Raw genomic sequence first — 20,145 nt, 5'->3', positions numbered from 1 at the left:
AGGATTGGTTCAACCATGTTGTACCGCCACTATTACAGAGATTCTTACCCCATGGGCAACTCCCTGACCAAATCAAGTATGCCTTCCACCAAGTGTTGTAAGTACAATTCATATTCTTTCATACAGTGAGTAGATGCATGTACAGTCCAGCGTCCATGTCTTTCCAATTATGTTGTGCAGGCTAGTCTTGACCAAAGTCACAGATTTTCCTGGATGAGCCGAACTAGTTTAATTAAGAGTGCCGGTGGTGTTAGTGGACTTCTGTTTCCTTTCACATTCAACACAACACAACACAAAATAATGGAAATCAACAAAAGGGCAACGTTTATTTATGGATTAACTCAAAATGTTTCTTTGAATATTACATGCGAGATAGCAAATATTGAGTGAGTAATAACTGGAATTGTTGATTGTAACCTTAAACAAGTGACCTAAGCAAGGCAGGACACAAAGATTACAAAAGGAAAGACAAACACAAGCCCTTTACTAAGATGTGAACACAGGGTAGGTGGCTGAACAAAGTTAAAATTATTAAAGGGAACTTAAATACAAACCGACACAAGGAATTTGTCACTTTGTGATAGTGAACCTAACAAGACAAAGGTCAACAATGTCCTACTTTTGGAGTAACAAAGGTCAGCCTCTGGGCACCCTCTGGTGACCATCCAGAAATATTGCAGGTTATGTCCTTTGTAAGTCCCTTGTTTCGTCCACTGTCCATTATCTATGAATATGATGCTGATTATTGTGCTTGCTTGTTGAACAGCTATTTGGACATGGGCAATGACACCACTGAGGTCCAGGACACTTGCAGCATCACCCTTGAAGAAAGATCATGTGGCGTGAGAAGGCTTTATTAATTGTTTCTGAATTTCTTTAATTTAAATGTATTACACAAAGGATTCCAAATTCTATTCTAGATGTCGTCGGATAGGAAAGTCATGCCTGTACATCCATTATCCTTCTCCCCATCTCTTCTACCAGCTTACCAACGCAGTGGAAAATGTGGCCCGTTTCATGCACTGTGCTGCCCGTAGCAACCTCACTATGTCAGAGTCGATGATACCCAGGAGAACCTGGAGGACCCAGACTTCATCAGGATGTGGTTCCAGATCAAACTGCTGCCTCTGCTGCCTACAGTTCCCATAAGCCTCCTCGACTGCCTCAGCTTTAAGAACTTCACCTGTCCTGTTTACCAAGCCCTGTGAGTTGTCCCGTTTATAAAGGGAATGCTATCTTCTCTAGAACATAACTGTTTCCCAAACATTTTCAGCTTGAGACCTGAAAGATACATTTGGTGACTTCCTGGGACCTAAACTTTTAAGAAAAATCATTATGAATTATAAAGTATGCATATTTAAAAAATGTATTTCTTAAAATCTTCTGAAAATCTTTTGTATTCCTTTTCCTTTTCTTTAATTTCTGAAAATCTGTTGATTTAAAAAACTTTACCTTACTTTAATTCATAAAACCTGGTCTGTGACCCAAAAATGGGTCAAGAGTAAGACCCTACGTTTGGAAAACACTTATAGTCGAAATACACAAAATAGTCCCGGAATAATGATACATTTCTTTGCATTGCTGGGTCCAGAGTAAAAGACCTGAGTCATCATATGCGTCTCATGGATCCTGATCACAACCACAGCCCAGTGATGTACGAACACTTCATCCATTCCTTCTTGCTACATCACAACACGTCCGGTAAGTGAACCAAGTAGCCATAGCTAGAGACAAGCTCAGAGGACCATTTGTCTGCAGATGTACAGGAATTTCTGTTGCTTTCAGGGTACATTTTTGAGTAAAACATTACTCTATTCTAATACTATACTATTATAGCCTACACTGACTTGTGTATTTATCTTCAGATCCTCAGTGTGTCTCCTCATCCAGCCATAGTGCAGAATGGCTGGAGGAGAACTTTGGATTCTTCTCCATGTTCGCCCCCATCACAGACTTCTATGACCTCAACCGTGACTTCTCTGGAGTGAGTGTGGATAATCTGAACATTTTTACTGAAAACATTGATTTGATTGTTTGTACTTGACACTACAATTTCAGTAACTTAATAACCTTTCAACCTGGCGTATATTTTGGGCATGTCATCACAGGATTGCAAGATTTTCAAAAACGTAATAGCTGATTTGCGAGTGTGACATTATAATTCGATTACGTATAAAATAGGGCTTCAGTGGTTAAATCTCATATCCTGCCCTCTCCCATTATGTCCTGTCTGTCTGTCTCTTGTCTTAAACGTGTCCAGATTCTACACCTCCTGACTCCGAAGCAGACTGCAGAGATGCTGCTGGTGCCTACTCCTCCAGAGAAAGACGTCATCATCCATGCAGTGTTTGACCATCTGACACAGTCTCAAGGAGACTTTCCTGAGTTCCTGCACCACCTGGTTCTGCTCGCTAGAGAGGTAACCTCATCTGTAGAGCGTCTTATGACAGCTTAAAAAACGTACAGCAAAATATAATAGTAATTATAATAATAATAATTATTATTATAATGCATGGACTTTTATCCACCCTGTGATGTCTACCAAGTCATGTGAGTGTGTTGTGATGATGTTAAATGGCTTACATTTTAAAGGGGCTACAGCATGAATGTAAAAAATATATATATTATATATAAATATTGCCCGCCAACAACCCCGTGGTCAACAATTGGTATTTTCTTGTGCGCCTGGCGTATTTCATCCAATTAAATGATAACTTCATGAAGACATTTGGAAAGTCTGTTTCCAATGTATTTTGCATTGTATTCTTGCATGTGAGGCTGTTGTCCTTTTACCATAATATTTAATATTGTCTGACCACATTACCACCAAGATAATATTTAATATTGTCTGACCACATTACCACCAAGATAAAAGTCTTGTAAATGTATTGCATGAATGAACAGGTATCGCAAATAAAGTGATTCCAGTTGCATTTCTGATCTGGTGTCCCGTCTAATATGTCTCTATCCACTAATATGTCTCTATCCACAACGTCAGGCCTATGTCAGTGAGTCGTTCATCCCAGAAGAGAAAGTCCAGGAGCTGGGGCCTGCGTCACGCAACGCCACTACTGATGACATCAGCATGTGGAACATCACGGAGATTGACACACTGTGTTCTTTAATGGACTCTTCAGATGGGGAGTGGGATTCAGCTCTGGTAAGTATACAAATGATCTTTCATTGATTGATGGTGTTATTGACAAAAATGCATGGGAAGGCAGTGGCTCAGGAGGTAGAGCGTCTGTCTGTCTGTCTGTCTGGCTGGCTGGCAGGCAGTGTAATCAGTGTAGAAGTGAGAAAACATAATGCGTTGTGATTATATTTACACGTTTTTGCATGTGTGTTCGTAAATGTGTGCAGTACATGTATATGGCACTAACACATTTTTTGTCACCATCAAGGCCAAGGCCATCATTTCCAAGTATCTGACTAAGGCGGGCAACAGTCTTGGCAGTGCAGAGCTCAGTTGTGTCAAGGGACCCAACCTGTGTTCCCTGGATACCAGTGTCCTACAGACCATCTCAGAGGACACCCTCAGGTGAGGGGTGTTGGGGAGGGAGCCAGTAGTATCGTAAATCATGTTTACTTTAGTATTTCTTCACTACTTGCACACACTTGAACATCGACATTAATGCAAAAAAATATTATTATAAAAAATGAATTGGGAATATTTGTGGGCTTTATTGACAGTGTATAGTAGAGCGAGACAGGAAACAGGGAGAGAGAGATGGGGAATGACATGCAGCAAAGGTTGTCGGGACTGGGATTCAAACTCGCGACACTCTGTCAGACTGTATTAGAGCCTATATATGGTATGCGCCTGGACCGCTAGGCCAACGGGCGCCCCACCCAAAACTATTTTTAACCTAATTAACCCTGGCATCCGTATTTTGGGCTGGCAAAAATAAGAATCAATTATTATTTTATAGAAATAAAAGTCCTAATAATAATAATTCACGCATTTTCACAAATAAAAAAGAAAGTAGTAAAATTAGCATACATTTCTACAAGCAACATCGTACAACAAATTATAAAAGAGTGATGTGTGTGATTCCATGACATATTAGCCAAAAGGTAAATAAGATATGTAAGGGACTGAATTTTAGAGACTGAATAAATTACATTTGTGGTTGAAAATGTGGTAGCACTCTTTTGAGATGTGTGCTGTGTGTCTCCTGGTGTTTCCAGTAATTCCAGTTTGCTGGTAGTGTCCAGCTGTACGCTGGAGAAGAAGAAAGTGCTCTTTAACATCGCAGAAAAAGCCTTCTCTGGACTCAGCCGCACTACAGCTATCAGCACTACCAGCTTCCAGAATACAGAGCCATTTTTGGGTAAGCAAGCATTCATTCACATGTACATGCGTACAAACACATACTGTATATTGCAGTGGTTCTCAAACATTTCCATGTCAAGGACCCCAAGTTCATACACAACTGTCTGTACTGTACTGTATACCAGTGGTAATAGCCTAACTCAAACATCCTCACAATGTCTCAAATTTCTCACGCACGCACGCGCACGCACGCGCGCGCACACACACACACACACACACACACACACACACACACACACACACACACACACACACACACACACACACACACACACACACACACACTTTAGAGATGGATAAATTCAGTATTTTCTTTATGACCTGTAGGTGGTGCATCCCTTTCCTATGTGAGAAGTGCCGCTGCCTCCAATGTCAACATGGACCTGGATACCTGCGTCAATCTGGACCCGAGTGTTGTACAGGTTAGTGGCGTGTGCGTGCGTACGTGCGTGCGGCCTTGTGGTTGTACATCTGGGAAAGGCAAGTGGTTAATGTATGTTTTTATAATATAATAATTTATATCTACAATAACTAGTAACTAAAGTTTTCAAATAATTGTAGTTGAGTAACAGTACAATATTTGCTTCTGAGATGTAAGTAAAAGTATAGACAATTGGAAATACTCCAGTAAAGTAAAAGTACCTTCTAATTGTACTTACAATGCTGCGAAGTCCAGAGCTTGATGAATGTTAGGGACCAAAAAAAAAGTCACTACCAATCAACTTTAAATTGCCTGAAACGTACTCCTAACAGGTTTTTGGGGGATTTTTTTTTTTTTGACACAATGGTGTCACTACCGAAACGAAAAAAAAATTACTAAGTCCAGAGCTCGATGAATGTTAGGGACCAAAAAAAAAGTCTCTACCAATCAACTTTAAATTGCCTGAAACGTACTCCTAACAGGTTTTTGGGGGAACAATTTTTTTTTTGGCCTCCACACTTAGTGATTTTTTCGGATTTAACTTCGTTTCGGTAGTGACACAATGGTGTCACTACCGAAACGGAAAAAAAATGACTAAGTCCAGAGCTCGATGAATGTTAGGGACCAAAAAAAAAGTCACTACCAATCAACTTTAAATTGCCTGAAACGTACTCCTAACAGGTTTTTGGGGGAATATTTTTTTTTTGACACAATGGTGTCACTACCGAAACGAAAAATTTTCTCTCTCTTTAACATTGCAGAAAAAGCCTTCTCTGGACTCAGCCGCACTACAGCTATCAGCACTACCAGCTTCCAGAATACAGAGCCATTTTTGGGTAAGCAAGCATTCATTCACATGTACATGCGTACAAACACATACTGTATATTGCAGTGGTTCTCAAACATTTCCATGTCAAGGACCCCAAGTTCATACACAACTGTCGGTAGCACTTTACAATAATGACCCGTTATAAAGCATTTATAAACGTTTATAAGTAGTTTGTAAACTATTAACAAATCACTAACAACCTGTTTGTTGACATTCGTAAATGATTACTAAAACCTTTATAACTACAGTTACAAATCATTTGTAAAGTATTAGTAAGTAGTGAACTATTCATGAATAAGCCATTTATATACATCTGTAAAAGATTATTAAATCATTTGTAACAACCCATTCTAAAGCATTTATAAACGTTTATAAGCAGTTTGTAGACTATTAACAAATCATTAACAACCTGTTTATTGACATTCGTAAATGATTACTAAAACCTTTATAACTACGGTTACAAATCATCTATAAAGGTATTAGTAACTATTCATGAATAAGCCATGTATAATACATCTGTAAATGATTATTAAATCATTTGTAACTGATGTTACATAATATATACAAGCTATTGGTAGCTTGTTCATGTTTAACATATGCTTTGTTAAACATTCCTAAAGTATCTATAAATCCTTAGTACATGTTATTATGTGCCCTATAGTAAAGTGAAGACAGTTCATCATTTACAACTGTCTGTTAATGTGTTTGTTCATGTTTAACATGCTTTGTAAAACATTCCTAAAATATCTATAAATCCTTTGTACATGTTATTATGTGCCCTACAGTAAAGTGAAGACAGTTCATCATTTATGACTGTCTGTTAATGTGGACTTTCTCCTTACCTGTTGCAAACTACCTGGCTTTCATGAATGCAGACACCAAACAATTACTAGAATTATCATTCATGTTAAGCAAATGATGCGTAAGACATTCGTAAAGAGTATGTAAACCATTTGTGGTGTTAGGGACCAAAAAAGTCACTACAAAGTACTACCAATCAACTCTAAATTGCCTGAAACGTACTCCTAACAGGTTTTTGGGGGGACGATTTTGGCCTCCACACTTAGTGATTATTTCGGATTTAACTTTCGTTTCGGTGGTGACCAACTTTCGTTTCGGTAGTTTGATTACAAAATGTAAGTTGTGTAAAAAATAATCTGACTATACTAAGTTGTTATTTGTTTGTTTAAGTCAGGCTATACTCTACTCAGAGTCATAAGTTTACAAAATGTACTAAAGTACAGTGAACGTCTGTGCGGTTTGTCTTCATCACTGAAAATAACGTACATGTAAACTGATGTCATGTGCAGTTGGGGTGATGAAACACAACACTCCTAATAATACCTATTTGATTTGACATCCTGACTTGCTGCTGTAGCTGAGGCTTGAACCTGTTACCTGCGGCTCACTAGTCAGTGACTCCATCCATTCACCTACAGCTGTTTCCTTGGAATCTGCGGTTCTGAAACGTTTTGTTGTCAACCCCCCAAATTGACATGTATTTGGGCAGTGGACCCCAATGTGAAAAGATTTAGTGTCAGGGCCCCCCATGAAAAAGATTTATATTTATGCTGTAACACATTTTTTTTAAAGTTATTTGTCTTGTTTGTTGTTCAAGTCAAAGCACAAGGAAGGCTGTACTTGTCAGCCATCTGTTAGCTCAATGGGTTGAGACGCAGTATTCATGATCCAGAGGCCATGAGTTCAGATCCCATTGATGTCTTTCCTATGATTCTTTCCTTTGCAGACTGGCTTCCAGAAGATCAACTGAAAACTATCAGGAAGGCTGTACTTGTCAGCCATCTGTTAGCTCAATGGGTTGAGACGCAGTATTCATGATCCAGAGGCCATGAGTTCAAATCCCATTGATGTCTTTCCTATGATTCTTTCCTTTGCAGACTGGCTTCCAGAAGATAAACTGAAAACTACCAGGAAGGCTGTACTTGTCAGCCATCTGTTAGCTCAATGGGTTGAGACGCAGTATACATGATCCAGAGGCCATGAGTTCAAATCCCACTGAGGTCTTTCCTGTGATGCTTTCCTTTGCAGACTGGCTTCCAGAAGATCAAGTTAAAAACACCAGGAAACCTGTAACTCTCAGCTAACAGCATAGCTCAACTGGTAGAGCGTCTGTCCAATAACATGACTTGACTTGACTTTAGTGGGTTCGATTCCCACTCGAGTCAAGTGTCCCCGGTAACTTGGGACAACCGATAAATTGACTGATATCCTTTGTGATGCTTCCTTTGCAGACTAACTTCTAGAAAAACAAGTCAAAAGCACCAGGAAACCTGTAACTCTCAACCAACAGCATAGCTCAACTGGTAGAGCGTCTGTCCAATAACATGACTTGACTTGACTTGAGTGGGTTCGATTCCCACTCGAGTCAAGTCTCTGTCCAATAACATGACTTGACTTTAGTGGGTTCGATTCCCACTCAAGTCAAGTCTCTGTCCAATAACATGACTTGACTTGACTTTAGTGGGTTCGATTCCCACTCAAGTCAAGTCAAGTCATGTTATTGGACAGACGCTCTACCAGTTGAGCTATGCTGTTGGTTGAGAGTTACAGGTTTCCTGGTGCTTTTGACTTGTTTTTCTAGAAGTTAGTCTGCAAAGGAAGCATCACAAAGGATATCAGTCAATTTATCGGTTGTCCCAAGTTACCAGGGACACTTGACTCGAGTGGGAATCGAACCCACTAAAGTCAAGTCAAGTCATGTTATTGGACAGAGACTTGACTCGAGTGGGAATCGAACCCACTCAAGTCAAGTCAAGTCATGTTATTGGACAGACGCTCTACCAGTTGAGCTATGCTGTTGGTTGAGAGTTACAGGTTTCCTGGTGCTTTTGACTTGTTTTTCTAGAAGTTAGTCTGCAAAGGAAGCATCACAAAGGATATCAGTCAATTTATCGGTTGTCCCAAGTTACCGGGGACACTTGACTTGAGTGGGAATCGAACCCACTAAAGTCAAGTCAAGTCATGTTATTGGACAGACGCTCTACCAGTTGAGCTATGCTGTTGGCTGAGAGTTACAGGTTTCCTGGTGGTTTTAACTTGATCTTCTGGAAGCCAGTCTGCAAAGGAAAGCATCACAGGAAAGACCTCAGTGGGATTTGAACTCATGGCCTCTGGATCATGTATACTGCGTCTCAACCCATTGAGCTAACAGATGGCTGACAAGTACAGCCTTCCTGGTAGTTTTCAGTTTATCTTCTGGAAGCCAGTCTGCAAAGGAAAGAATCATAGGAAAGACATCAATGGGATTTGAACTCATGGCCTCTGGATCATGAATACTGCGTCTCAACCCATTGAGCTAACAGATGGCTGACAAGTACAGCCTTCCTGGTAGTTTTCAGTTGATCTTCTGGAAGCCAGTCTGCAAAGGAAAGAATCATAGGAAAGACATCAATGGGATTTGAACTCATGGCCTCTGGATCATGTATACTGCGTCTCAACCCATTGAGCTAACAGTTGGATGACAAATATAGCCTTCCTGGTAGTTTTCAGTTGATCTTCTGGAAGCCAGTCTGCAAAGGAAAGAATCATAGGAAAGACATCAATGGGATTTGAACTCATGGCCTCTGGATCATGAATACTGCGTCTCAACCCATTGAGCTAACAGATGGCTGACAAGTACAGCCTTCCTGGTGCTTTGACTTGAACAACAAACAAGACAAATAACTTTTAAAAAATGTGTTACAGCATAAATATAAATCTTTTTCATGGGGGGCCCTGACACTACATCTTTTCACATTGGGGTCCACTGCCCAAATACATGTCAATTTGGGGGGTTGACAAGAAAACGTTTCAGAACCACAGATTCCAAGGAAACAGCTGTAGGTGAATGGATAGAGTCACTGACTAGTGAGCCGCAGGTAACAGGTTCAAGCCTCAGCTACAGCAGCAAGTCAGGATGTCAAATCAAATAGGTATTATTAGGAGTGAAATGGTTGTGTTTCTTCACCCCAACTGCACATGACATCAGTTTACATGTACGTTATTTTCAGTGAGGAAGACAAACCGCACAGACGTTCACTGTACTTTAGTACATTTTGTAAACTTATGACTCTGAGTAGAGTATAGCCTGACTTAAACAAACAAATAACAACTTAGTATAGTCAGATTATTTTTTACACAACTTACATTTTGTAATCAAACTACCGAAAAGAAAGTTGGTCACCCCCGAAACGAAAGTTAAATCCGAAATAATCACTAAGTGTGGAGGCCAAAATCGTCCCCCCAAAAACCTGTTAGGAGTACGTTTCAGGCAATTTAGAGTTGATTGGTAGTACTTTGTAGTGACTTTTTTGGTCCCTAACACCACAAATGGTTTACATACTCTTTACGAATGTCTTACGCATCATTTGCTTAACATGAATGATAATTCTAGTAATTGTTTGGTGTCTGCATTCATGAAAGCCAGGTAGTTTGCAACAGGTAAGGAGAAAGTCCACATTAACAGACAGTCATAAATGATGAACTGTCTTCACTTTACTGTAGGGCACATAATAACATGTACAAAGGATTTATAGATATTTTAGGAATGTTTTACAAAGCATGTTAAACATGAACAAACACATTAACAGACAGTTGTAAATGATGAACTGTCTTCACTTTACTATAGGGCACATAATAACATGTACTACGGATTTATAGATACTTTAGGAATGTTTAACAAAGCATATGTTAAACATGAACAAGCTACCAATAGCTTGTATATATTATGTAACATCAGTTACAAATGATTTAATAATCATTTACAGATGTATTATACATGGCTTATTCATGAATAGTTACTAATACCTTTATAGATGATTTGTAACCGTAGTTATAAAGGTTTTAGTAATCATTTACGAATGTCAATAAACAGGTTGTTAATGATTTGTTAATAGTCTACAAACTGCTTATAAACGTTTATAAATGCTTTAGAATAGGTTGTTACAAATGATTTAATAATCTTTTACAGATGTATATAAATGGCTTATTCATGAATAGTTCACTACTTACTAATACTTTACAAATGATTTGTAACTGTAGTTATAAAGGTTTTAGTAATCATTTACGAATGTCAACAAACAGGTTGTTAGTGATTTGTTAATAGTTTACAAACTACTTATAAACGTTTATAAATGCTTTATAACGGGTCATTATTGTAAAGTGCTACCGACAGTTGTGTATGAACTTGGGGTCCTTGACATGGAAATGTTTGAGAACCACTGCAATATACAGTATGTGTTTGTACGCATGTACATGTGAATGAATGCTTGCTTACCCAAAAATGGCTCTGTATTCTGGAAGCTGGTAGTGCTGATAGCTGTAGTGCGGCTGAGTCCAGAGAAGGCTTTTTCTGCAATGTTAAAGAGAGAGAAAATTTTTCGTTTCGGTAGTGACACCATTGTGTCAAAAAAAAAATATTCCCCCAAAAACCTGTTAGGAGTACGTTTCAGGCAATTTAAAGTTGATTGGTAGTGACTTTTTTTTTGGTCCCTAACATTCATCGAGCTCTGGACTTAGTCATTTTTTTTCCGTTTCGGTAGTGACACCATTGTGTCACTACCGAAACGAAGTTAAATCCGAAAAAATCACTAAGTGTGGAGGCCAAAAAAAAAATTGTTCCCCCAAAAACCTGTTAGGAGTACGTTTCAGGCAATTTAAAGTTGATTGGTAGAGACTTTTTTTTTGGTCCCTAACATTCATCGAGCTCTGGACTTAGTAATTTTTTTTTCGTTTCGGTAGTGACACCATTGTGTCAAAAAAAAAAAAATCCCCCAAAAACCTGTTAGGAGTACGTTTCAGGCAATTTAAAGTTGATTGGTAGTGACTTTTTTTTTGGTCCCTAACATTCATCAAGCTCTGGACTTCGCAGCATTGTAAGTACAATTAGAAGGTACTTTTACTTTACTGGAGTATTTCCAATTGTCTATACTTTTACTTACATCTCAGAAGCAAATATTGTACTGTTACTCAACTACAATTATTTGAAAACTTTAGTTACTAGTTATTGTAGATATAAATTATTATATTATAAAAACATACATTAACCACTTGCCTTTCCCAGATGTACAACCACAAGGCCGCACGCACGTACGCACGCACACGCCACTAACCTGTACAACACTCGGGTCCAGATTGACGCAGGTATCCAGGTCCATGTTGACATTGGAGGCAGCGGCACTTCTCACATAGGAAAGGGATGCACCACCTACAGGTCATAAAGAAAATACTGAATTTATCCATCTCTAAAGTGTGTGTGTGTGTGTGTGTGTGTGTGTGTGTGTGTGTGTGTGTGTGTGTGTGTGTGTGCGCGCGCGTGCGTGCGCGTGCGTGCGTGAGAAATTTGAGACATTGTGAGGATGTTTGAGTTAGGCTATTACCACTGGTATACAGTACAGTACAGACAGTTGTGTATGAACTTGGGGTCCTTGACATGGAAATGTTTGAGAACCACTGCAATATACAGTATGTGTTTGTACGCATGTACATGTGAATGAATGCTTGCTTACCCAAAAATGGCTCTGTATTCTGGAAGCTGGTAGTGCTGATAGCTGTAGTGCGGCTGAGTCCAGAGAAGGCTTTTTCTGCGATGTTAAAGAGCACTTTCTTCTTCTCCAGCGTACAGCTGGACACTACCAGCAAACTGGAATTACTGGAAACACCAGGAGACACACAGCACACATCTCAAAAGAGTGCTACCACATTTTCAACCACAAATGTAATTTATTCAGTCTCTAAAATTCAGTCCCTTACATATCTTATTTACCTTTTGGCTAATATGTCATGGAATCACACACATCACTCTTTTATAATTTGTTGTACGATGTTGCTTGTAGAAATGTATGCTAATTTTACTACTTTCTTTTTTATTTGTGAAAATGCGTGAATTATTATTATTAGGACTTTTATTTCTATAAAATAATAATTGATTCTTATTTTTGCCAGCCCAAAATACGGATGCCAGGGTTAATTAGGTTAAAAATAGTTTTGGGTGGGGCGCCCGTTGGCCTAGCGGTCCAGGCGCATACCATATATAGGCTCTAATACAGTCTGACAGAGTGTCGCGAGTTTGAATCCCAGTCCCGACAACCTTTGCTGCATGTCATTCCCCATCTCTCTCTCCCTGTTTCCTGTCTCGCTCTACTATACACTGTCAATAAAGCCCACAAATATTCCCAATTCATTTTTTATAATAATATTTTTTTGCATTAATGTCGATGTTCAAGTGTGTGCAAGTAGTGAAGAAATACTAAAGTAAACATGATTTACGATACTACTGGCTCCCTCCCCAACACCCCTCACCTGAGGGTGTCCTCTGAGATGGTCTGTAGGACACTGGTATCCAGGGAACACAGGTTGGGTCCCTTGACACAACTGAGCTCTGCACTGCCAAGACTGTTGCCCGCCTTAGTCAGATACTTGGAAATGATGGCCTTGGCCTTGATGGTGACAAAAAATGTGTTAGTGCCATATACATGTACTGCACACATTTACGAACACACATGCAAAAACGTGTAAATATAATCACAACGCATTATGTTTTCTCACTTCTACACTGATTACACTGCCTGCCAGCCAGCCAGCCAGACAGACAGACAGACAGACGCTCTACCTCCTGAGCCACTGCCTTCCCATGCATTTTTGTCAATAACACCATCAATCAATGAAAGATCATTTGTATACTTACCAGAGCTGAATCCCACTCCCCATCTGAAGAGTCCATTAAAGAACACAGTGTGTCAATCTCCGTGATGTTCCACATGCTGATGTCATCAGTAGTGGCGTTGCGTGACGCAGGCCCCAGCTCCTGGACTTTCTCTTCTGGGATGAACGACTCACTGACATAGGCCTGACGTTGTGGATAGAGACATATTAGTGGATAGAGACATATTAGACGGGACACCAGATCAGAAATGCAACTGGAATCACTTTATTTGCGATACCTGTTCATTCATGCAATACATTTACAAGACTTTTATCTTGGTGGTAATGTGGTCAGACAATATTAAATATTATCTTGGTGGTAATGTGGTCAGACAATATTAAATATTATGGTAAAAGGACAACAGCCTCACATGCAAGAATACAATGCAAAATACATTGGAAACAGACTTTCCAAATGTCTTCATGAAGTTATCATTTAATTGGATGAAATACGCCAGGCGCACAAGAAAATACCAATTGTTGACCACGGGGTTGTTGGCGGGCAATATTTATATATAATATATATTTTTTTACATTCATGGTGTAGCCCCTTTAAAATGTAAGCCATTTAACATCATCACAACACACTCACATGACTTGGTAGACATCACAGGGTGGATAAAAGTCCATGCATTATAATAATAATTATTATTATTATAATTACTATTATATTTTGCTGTACGTTTTTTAAGCTGTCATAAGACGCTCTACAGATGAGGTTACCTCTCTAGCGAGCAGAACCAGGTGGTGCAGGAACTCAGGAAAGTCTCCTTGAGACTGTGTCAGATGGTCAAACACTGCATGGATGATGACGTCTTTCTCTGGAGGAGTAGGCACCAGCAGCATCTCTGCAGTCTGCTTCGGAGTCAGGAGGTGTAGAATCTGGACACGTTTAAGACAAGAGACAGACAGACAGGACATTATGGGAGAGGGCAGGATATGAGATTTAACCACTGAAGCCCTATTTTATACGTAATCGAATTATAATGTCACACTCGCAAATCAGCTATTACGTTTTTGAAAATCTTGCAATCCTGTGATGACATGCCCAAAATATACGCCAGGTTGAAAGGTTATTAAGTTACTGAAATTGTAGTGTCAAGTACAAACAATCAAATCAATGTTTTCAGTAAAAATGTTCAGATTATCCACACTCACTCCAGAGAAGTCACGGTTGAGGTCATAGAAGTCTGTGATGGGGGCGAACATGGAGAAGAATCCAAAGTTCTCCTCCAGCCATTCTGCACTATGGCTGGATGAGGAGACACACTGAGGATCTGAAGATAAATACACAAGTCAGTGTAGGCTATAATAGTATAGTATTAGAATAGAGTAATGTTTTACTCAAAAATGTACCCTGAAAGCAACAGAAATTCCTGTACATCTGCAGACAAATGGTCCTCTGAGCTTGTCTCTAGCTATGGCTACTTGGTTCACTTACCGGACGTGTTGTGATGTAGCAAGAAGGAATGGATGAAGTGTTCGTACATCACTGGGCTGTGGTTGTGATCAGGATCCATGAGACGCATATGATGACTCAGGTCTTTTACTCTGGACCCAGCAATGCAAAGAAATGTATCATTATTCCGGGACTATTTTGTGTATTTCGACTATAAGTGTTTTCCAAACGTAGGGTCTTACTCTTGACCCATTTTTGGGTCACAGACCAGGTTTTATGAATTAAAGTAAGGTAAAGTTTTTTAAATCAACAGATTTTCAGAAATTAAAGAAAAGGAAAAGGAATACAAAAGATTTTCAGAAGATTTTAAGAAATACATTTTTTAAATATGCATACTTTATAATTCATAATGATTTTTCTTAAAAGTTTAGGTCCCAGGAAGTCACCAAATGTATCTTTCAGGTCTCAAGCTGAAAATGTTTGGGAAACAGTTATGTTCTAGAGAAGATAGCATTCCCTTTATAAACGGGACAACTCACAGGGCTTGGTAAACAGGACAGGTGAAGTTCTTAAAGCTGAGGCAGTCGAGGAGGCTTATGGGAACTGTAGGCAGCAGAGGCAGCAGTTTGATCTGGAACCACATCCTGATGAAGTCTGGGTCCTCCAGGTTCTCCTGGGTATCATCGACTCTGACATAGTGAGGTTGCTACGGGCAGCACAGTGCATGAAACGGGCCACATTTTCCACTGCGTTGGTAAGCTGGTAGAAGAGATGGGGAGAAGGATAATGGATGTACAGGCATGACTTTCCTATCCGACGACATCTAGAATAGAATTTGGAATCCTTTGTGTAATACATTTAAATTAAAGAAATTCAGAAACAATTAATAAAGCCTTCTCACGCCACATGATCTTTCTTCAAGGGTGATGCTGCAAGTGTCCTGGACCTCAGTGGTGTCATTGCCCATGTCCAAATAGCTGTTCAACAAGCAAGCACAATAATCAGCATCATATTCATAGATAATGGACAGTGGACGAAACAAGGGACTTACAAAGGACATAACCTGCAATATTTCTGGATGGTCACCAGAGGGTGCCCAGAGGCTGACCTTTGTTACTCCAAAAGTAGGACATTGTTGACCTTTGTCTTGTTAGGTTCACTATCACAAAGTGACAAATTCCTTGTGTCGGTTTGTATTTAAGTTCCCTTTAATAATTTTAACTTTGTTCAGCCACCTACCCTGTGTTCACATCTTAGTAAAGGGCTTGTGTTTGTCTTTCCTTTTGTAATCTTTGTGTCCTGCCTTGCTTAGGTCACTTGTTTAAGGTTACAATCAACAATTCCAGTTATTACTCACTCAATATTTGCTATCTCGCATGTAATATTCAAAGAAACATTTTGAGTTAATCCATAAATAAACGTTGCCCTTTTGTTGATTTCCATTATTTTGTGTTGTGTTGTGTTGAATGTGAAAGGAAACAGAAGTCCACTAACACCACCGGCACTCTTAATTAAACTAGTTCGGCTCATCCAGGAAAATCTGTGACTTTGGTCAAGACTAGCCTGCACAACATAATTGGAAAGACATGGACGCTGGACTGTACATGCATCTACTCACTGTATGAAAGAATATGAATTGTACTTACAACACTTGGTGGAAGGCATACTTGATTTGGTCAGGGAGTTGCCCATGGGGTAAGAATCTCTGTAATAGTGGCGGTACAACATGGTTGAACCAATCCTCCACATTTGTCACATCAAACTCTTCCATTGGTTGGGCTATGGACGTATTATGTGGCGTGTACATGCCAGCCAGCTCAGCTAGGGTCCAGTTCAGCAGGGTCTGGGTCAGAGTCATGCTTCCGATCTCGGATACATTTCTCTGGAGAGCAACAGATAGATAGGAATGTCAGGGTCATGTCAGGTTAGCAGATGTAATATGCATAACCATAATAAACTAGTCATATAAAAACAAGTAATTGGCTTCTCATATATGCATATAGTATATGTATGTACGCTGTATGTACCTCACGTGTGAGAGACACAAACTCACTGACGAGGCTCCCAACAGGTCTGAAAGCTCCCATCAACCCATTCACCACCTGCAAGTGTTTCAAAAAGAACAAAATAATATTGTTTAAGGTTATGAAGATTACCATCAACAATCTGGTAAAAGTTTAATTGGATGAAAGAAATGTATAATATTTAAAGCTATGCAACCTCTCTGAAGCTATTATGTGGTGGTGGTGGTGGTGGTGGTGGTGAGTAGGGGCTATGTGAGGTGTATGTGTATCCGGGGGTGGAGGTGGGGGTGGGCCCAGGACCACCGGTCATCAAGCTGTGGAAGATCAGGCTGAGGGTCCCGTTGTCCAGGCCTGCAACCTCAGGCCTCAGTAGCAGCTCGGCCTTCTGTTCTGGAGACAGCAGGTGAAGAACCTCCAACTGCAACCCGGAAGACACGGAGAGAAGGAAGGTCAATTCATAGACAGTGTAGGGGAAGTTACTTTTAATTATTACACATGACTTTCAATTAAAAGTAATCATCGTCTTCACTTGGACCACAATAACAAAGGGTGGGTGTAAAAAATGTATCTGTCACCCCCCAGACGTTTACGTTTAAGCCGTTAATTCAAACTATACCGTTGACGTTTAATTGTTTTGTTTTGTTTTCGTTTTTTTTATCCCAAGAGAACAGTCGAATAATGACAGTTACAAAAATATAAGCCTGTATTTGGCCTCCCAAAAGATGCATAACAAAGAGGCATCAAATAGAACAAATAGACCAATTCCAATATTCATTTTGTGAACGTGAACACAGCTTCTGAACCATTCCTTAGCTCCATGGTTACTGAACTAAATATTGGACCCAATCGTCACAAGACACACAATATGTACAAGATTTTCATACGAAAATGGAACATTCGTGGTAAAATACGAACATTCGTGGTAAAATATATACCATATAAATAAAAGGCCCTGTTACAATGTTGAGCAGAAACAGGAGCACATCTAGCATAAGACTGAACTAGAATTTTCACAATTCAGGGCAATTGCAAAGTGTGGTTGCGCCGACGCAGAGTTCTGGGTTGCGGCCATGGGGGTCCAAGGAATCCATCGTCACATAGTTCACAGTCCAGTCTCCAGTGGTGTTGAAGATCTCAAAATAAATTATTGTTAAAGCAAACTTGCCTTTTTTTTTTTTACCTTATTGTTCTGATCTGAGATATTGAGGAGACAATACCCTGTGTATATAGAGTAAATGGCATATCTGCTATTTGCAAACAAGTTGTAAATACTCAGAAGACATTTCACGTTTTCCTTATATTATGATGTCATGTTTTGTGAGTATAAGATTCAGCACCTATTTTCCCCCAGCCTGATAATAGATATTAAATACCTTGTAATGTACTTGGGAATGTCTCACCATATAATACATGTGGAACCATTACGATACATGTCGACCAGCTGGCTAGTAGCTGGGTTGAAGCCATACCATTTTGTATATTGTAAAATAGATACTCCCCAGCATATCAGGCACATCAATGTTACTGAATGGCGTCAATACCACAATGAAAAACTATTGTTTAGCCTACATTGTGACAGACTTGTCATCACCAGGCAGGAGTTTTGGTTAAGCTCTAATGTCCATGTAGATTGCTTCACAGTTTTACACACAGTAGAGGGATTGAAGTCCATTTTGTCCAGCAGGCAGAGATTATAGTCTGACAACACTTTCAATTACAAGCTTTGACTCTTGCATGGATCAAACCGTTAAGTGGATAAGTTGGTCAAATAAATTAAAACACCAGATTGTAGAAGGCAAAAATTATTGTCAGTTAAACAAACAACGTTTGTGTATTATGTTCATATGTGTATGGGCTTAGGCATTAATGAGAGGTTGCATTCCAAAGTTTCACTTTTTGTTCAGCTTTAGTAGTGAAGAAACCTTCTGATCGTGAATAGTAATTCCAAAAAAAGAAAAACACACACATCTGTATTCATTGTAAATGTTAAATACATGTGACTAAATACATTACCAAACATATAGATTCACTTTTCAACCACATGGTAAAAAGAATAATAAGTAGAGACAAAGCAGAGCAGATATAGTTTAAAGTATTTATTAACACAATTGTATTATTGGTACCTTTACTGTAAGCAACACCATCAATATATTTGGTATAATGTCCTATCAATTATTGTTATTATAGTTGTTGTTATGATTATATATGTAATAATAGTATGGTTATATTTTATGATTCTATATATAGGTTAATTATAGTTATTAGTGATAATTATACAATTATATATTATGGTAACTATTACAATGCCTGTAAACAGTTTATTATTGACAGATATATTGTTGATGCTATAATGATTATTATTACTACTATTACTGTTATTATCCAAAATTATATTCTAACGTTTAAGTAAATTCAATATTTTCCAGGGTGAAGCAAAAAACCCGCCTCCTATTTCAGCCAATTTAGGAGTGCACGGGGAAAAAATTCTTGCACCGACCCATTTGTTAAAAAAGGGGATCAAGCAAGCTCCTGGTAAATATATTAACTCATTCACTGCCAGAATTATTTCTGGCCGCGTTTGAACACTGCCATATTTTTCATTGAAAAAAACAAAGTACTCAGGAGCCGAGATACAGAATTTTTAAGTTTTAAGTTAACAAGGAAGTGGATGGGAGTCTATATCTTCGAAAAATCATATCTCCTTGGTCTTTGGGTAAAAAAAAAAAAAAATATATATTTTTAATTTTTTTAAAAAGTCGTTTTAGTCGTTCTTGGCAGGCATGGCTTAAGGACAGAAGTCGTTTTAGTCGTTCTAGGCAGTATATGAGTTAATATATTATTAAACAACAAGTAACATTCTGAAAAATAGGTACAAATTGTAGGGCTGCAACTATATTGATTAAGTTAATTATCTCAAAGTGTATTTTGTAGATATCTAATTTTGTATTTATCAATGAATCAATGTGTAACATTTTCCATAATTATTTTGGGATTACATTTATTAGTTTAATTAAGAAATGAAGTCCTATTTTAATAAGTGTATATTGGCTGTTTAAATAAAATTCAATTTTTTGTCAAAATGAATTAAAAAATAATTTAGTCCTAATAAGTGTTACAGTCTTACAGCCCTAAAAACAAATGGTGAGTTAAACATTTACAACATGCACATGTAAATATAAGGTAGTGGGTCATGAAAAGGCAGTATACAATCCAAAATAGTTTGTTATGCATTTGTTAGAATTGATTATTTCATGTGTGAGTTTGTTATTAAATTCAGGGATGGCCAATATTGTGTTATAGAAATTGGGTACTACCGGTTCACGAGCCACAACATAAATGGAATGCAATTATCTTAGAAATATGACAATTATTCACAAAGAACATTCCTGAAAAGTAGAAAAAGGTTAAAGGCAAAAAAAAATGTCAGTGCTGGAC

The 20,145-nt window shown here is 38.7% G+C and overlaps 3 protein-coding genes and 2 long non-coding RNA genes across 5 annotated transcripts in view; 3 read left to right on the top strand and 2 right to left on the bottom strand.

Annotated features, from left to right (window-relative positions):
* The window catches only part of kiaa0930, a 504,210-nt gene that overhangs the window by 137,426 nt on the left and 346,639 nt on the right, over positions 1–20,145 (top strand). The gene's annotated exons all lie outside the window — the stretch shown is intronic.
* Positions 38–1,062, top strand: LOC311039780. Its single transcript, XR_014600200.1, has 3 exons — positions 38–97; positions 767–842; positions 985–1,062. It is a non-coding gene; the product is annotated as an uncharacterized lncRNA (long non-coding RNA).
* Positions 1,097–6,905, top strand: LOC311040083 (uncharacterized protein; the record flags this gene model as incomplete). Its single annotated transcript, XM_084050155.1, has 9 exons — positions 1,097–1,204; positions 1,592–1,701; positions 1,866–1,984; positions 2,288–2,419; positions 3,041–3,160; positions 3,405–3,541; positions 4,192–4,334; positions 4,664–4,758; positions 6,897–6,905. Exons 1-9 carry the CDS (start codon positions 1,101–1,103, stop codon positions 6,903–6,905), a joined length of 969 nt encoding a protein of 322 aa, XP_083906281.1. The 5' UTR covers positions 1,097–1,100.
* On the bottom strand, positions 7,593–15,333 carry LOC311040082 (uncharacterized protein; the record flags this gene model as incomplete). The annotated part of the gene is made up of 9 exons (XM_084050154.1): positions 15,226–15,333; positions 14,729–14,838; positions 14,446–14,564; positions 14,011–14,142; positions 13,271–13,399; positions 12,886–13,022; positions 12,093–12,235; positions 11,678–11,791; positions 7,593–7,636 (listed from the first exon to the last, which is right to left on the bottom strand). The coding sequence occupies exons 1-9, from the start codon at positions 15,327–15,329 to the stop codon at positions 7,593–7,595; spliced, it is 1,032 nt and encodes a 343-aa protein (XP_083906280.1). The 5' UTR covers positions 15,330–15,333.
* On the bottom strand, positions 15,368–16,392 carry LOC311039898. Its single transcript, XR_014600215.1, has 3 exons — positions 16,333–16,392; positions 15,588–15,663; positions 15,368–15,445 (listed from the first exon to the last, which is right to left on the bottom strand). It is a non-coding gene; the product is annotated as an uncharacterized lncRNA (long non-coding RNA).

Source organism: Gymnoscopelus microlampas (assembly GCF_963454915.1).
Source record: "Gymnoscopelus microlampas genome assembly, chromosome: 23".
Taxonomy (NCBI): domain Eukaryota; kingdom Metazoa; phylum Chordata; class Actinopteri; order Myctophiformes; family Myctophidae; genus Gymnoscopelus; species Gymnoscopelus microlampas.
The sequence above is the reverse complement of the archived record's forward strand: the minus strand, read 5'-3'. Positions and strand labels throughout refer to the sequence as shown.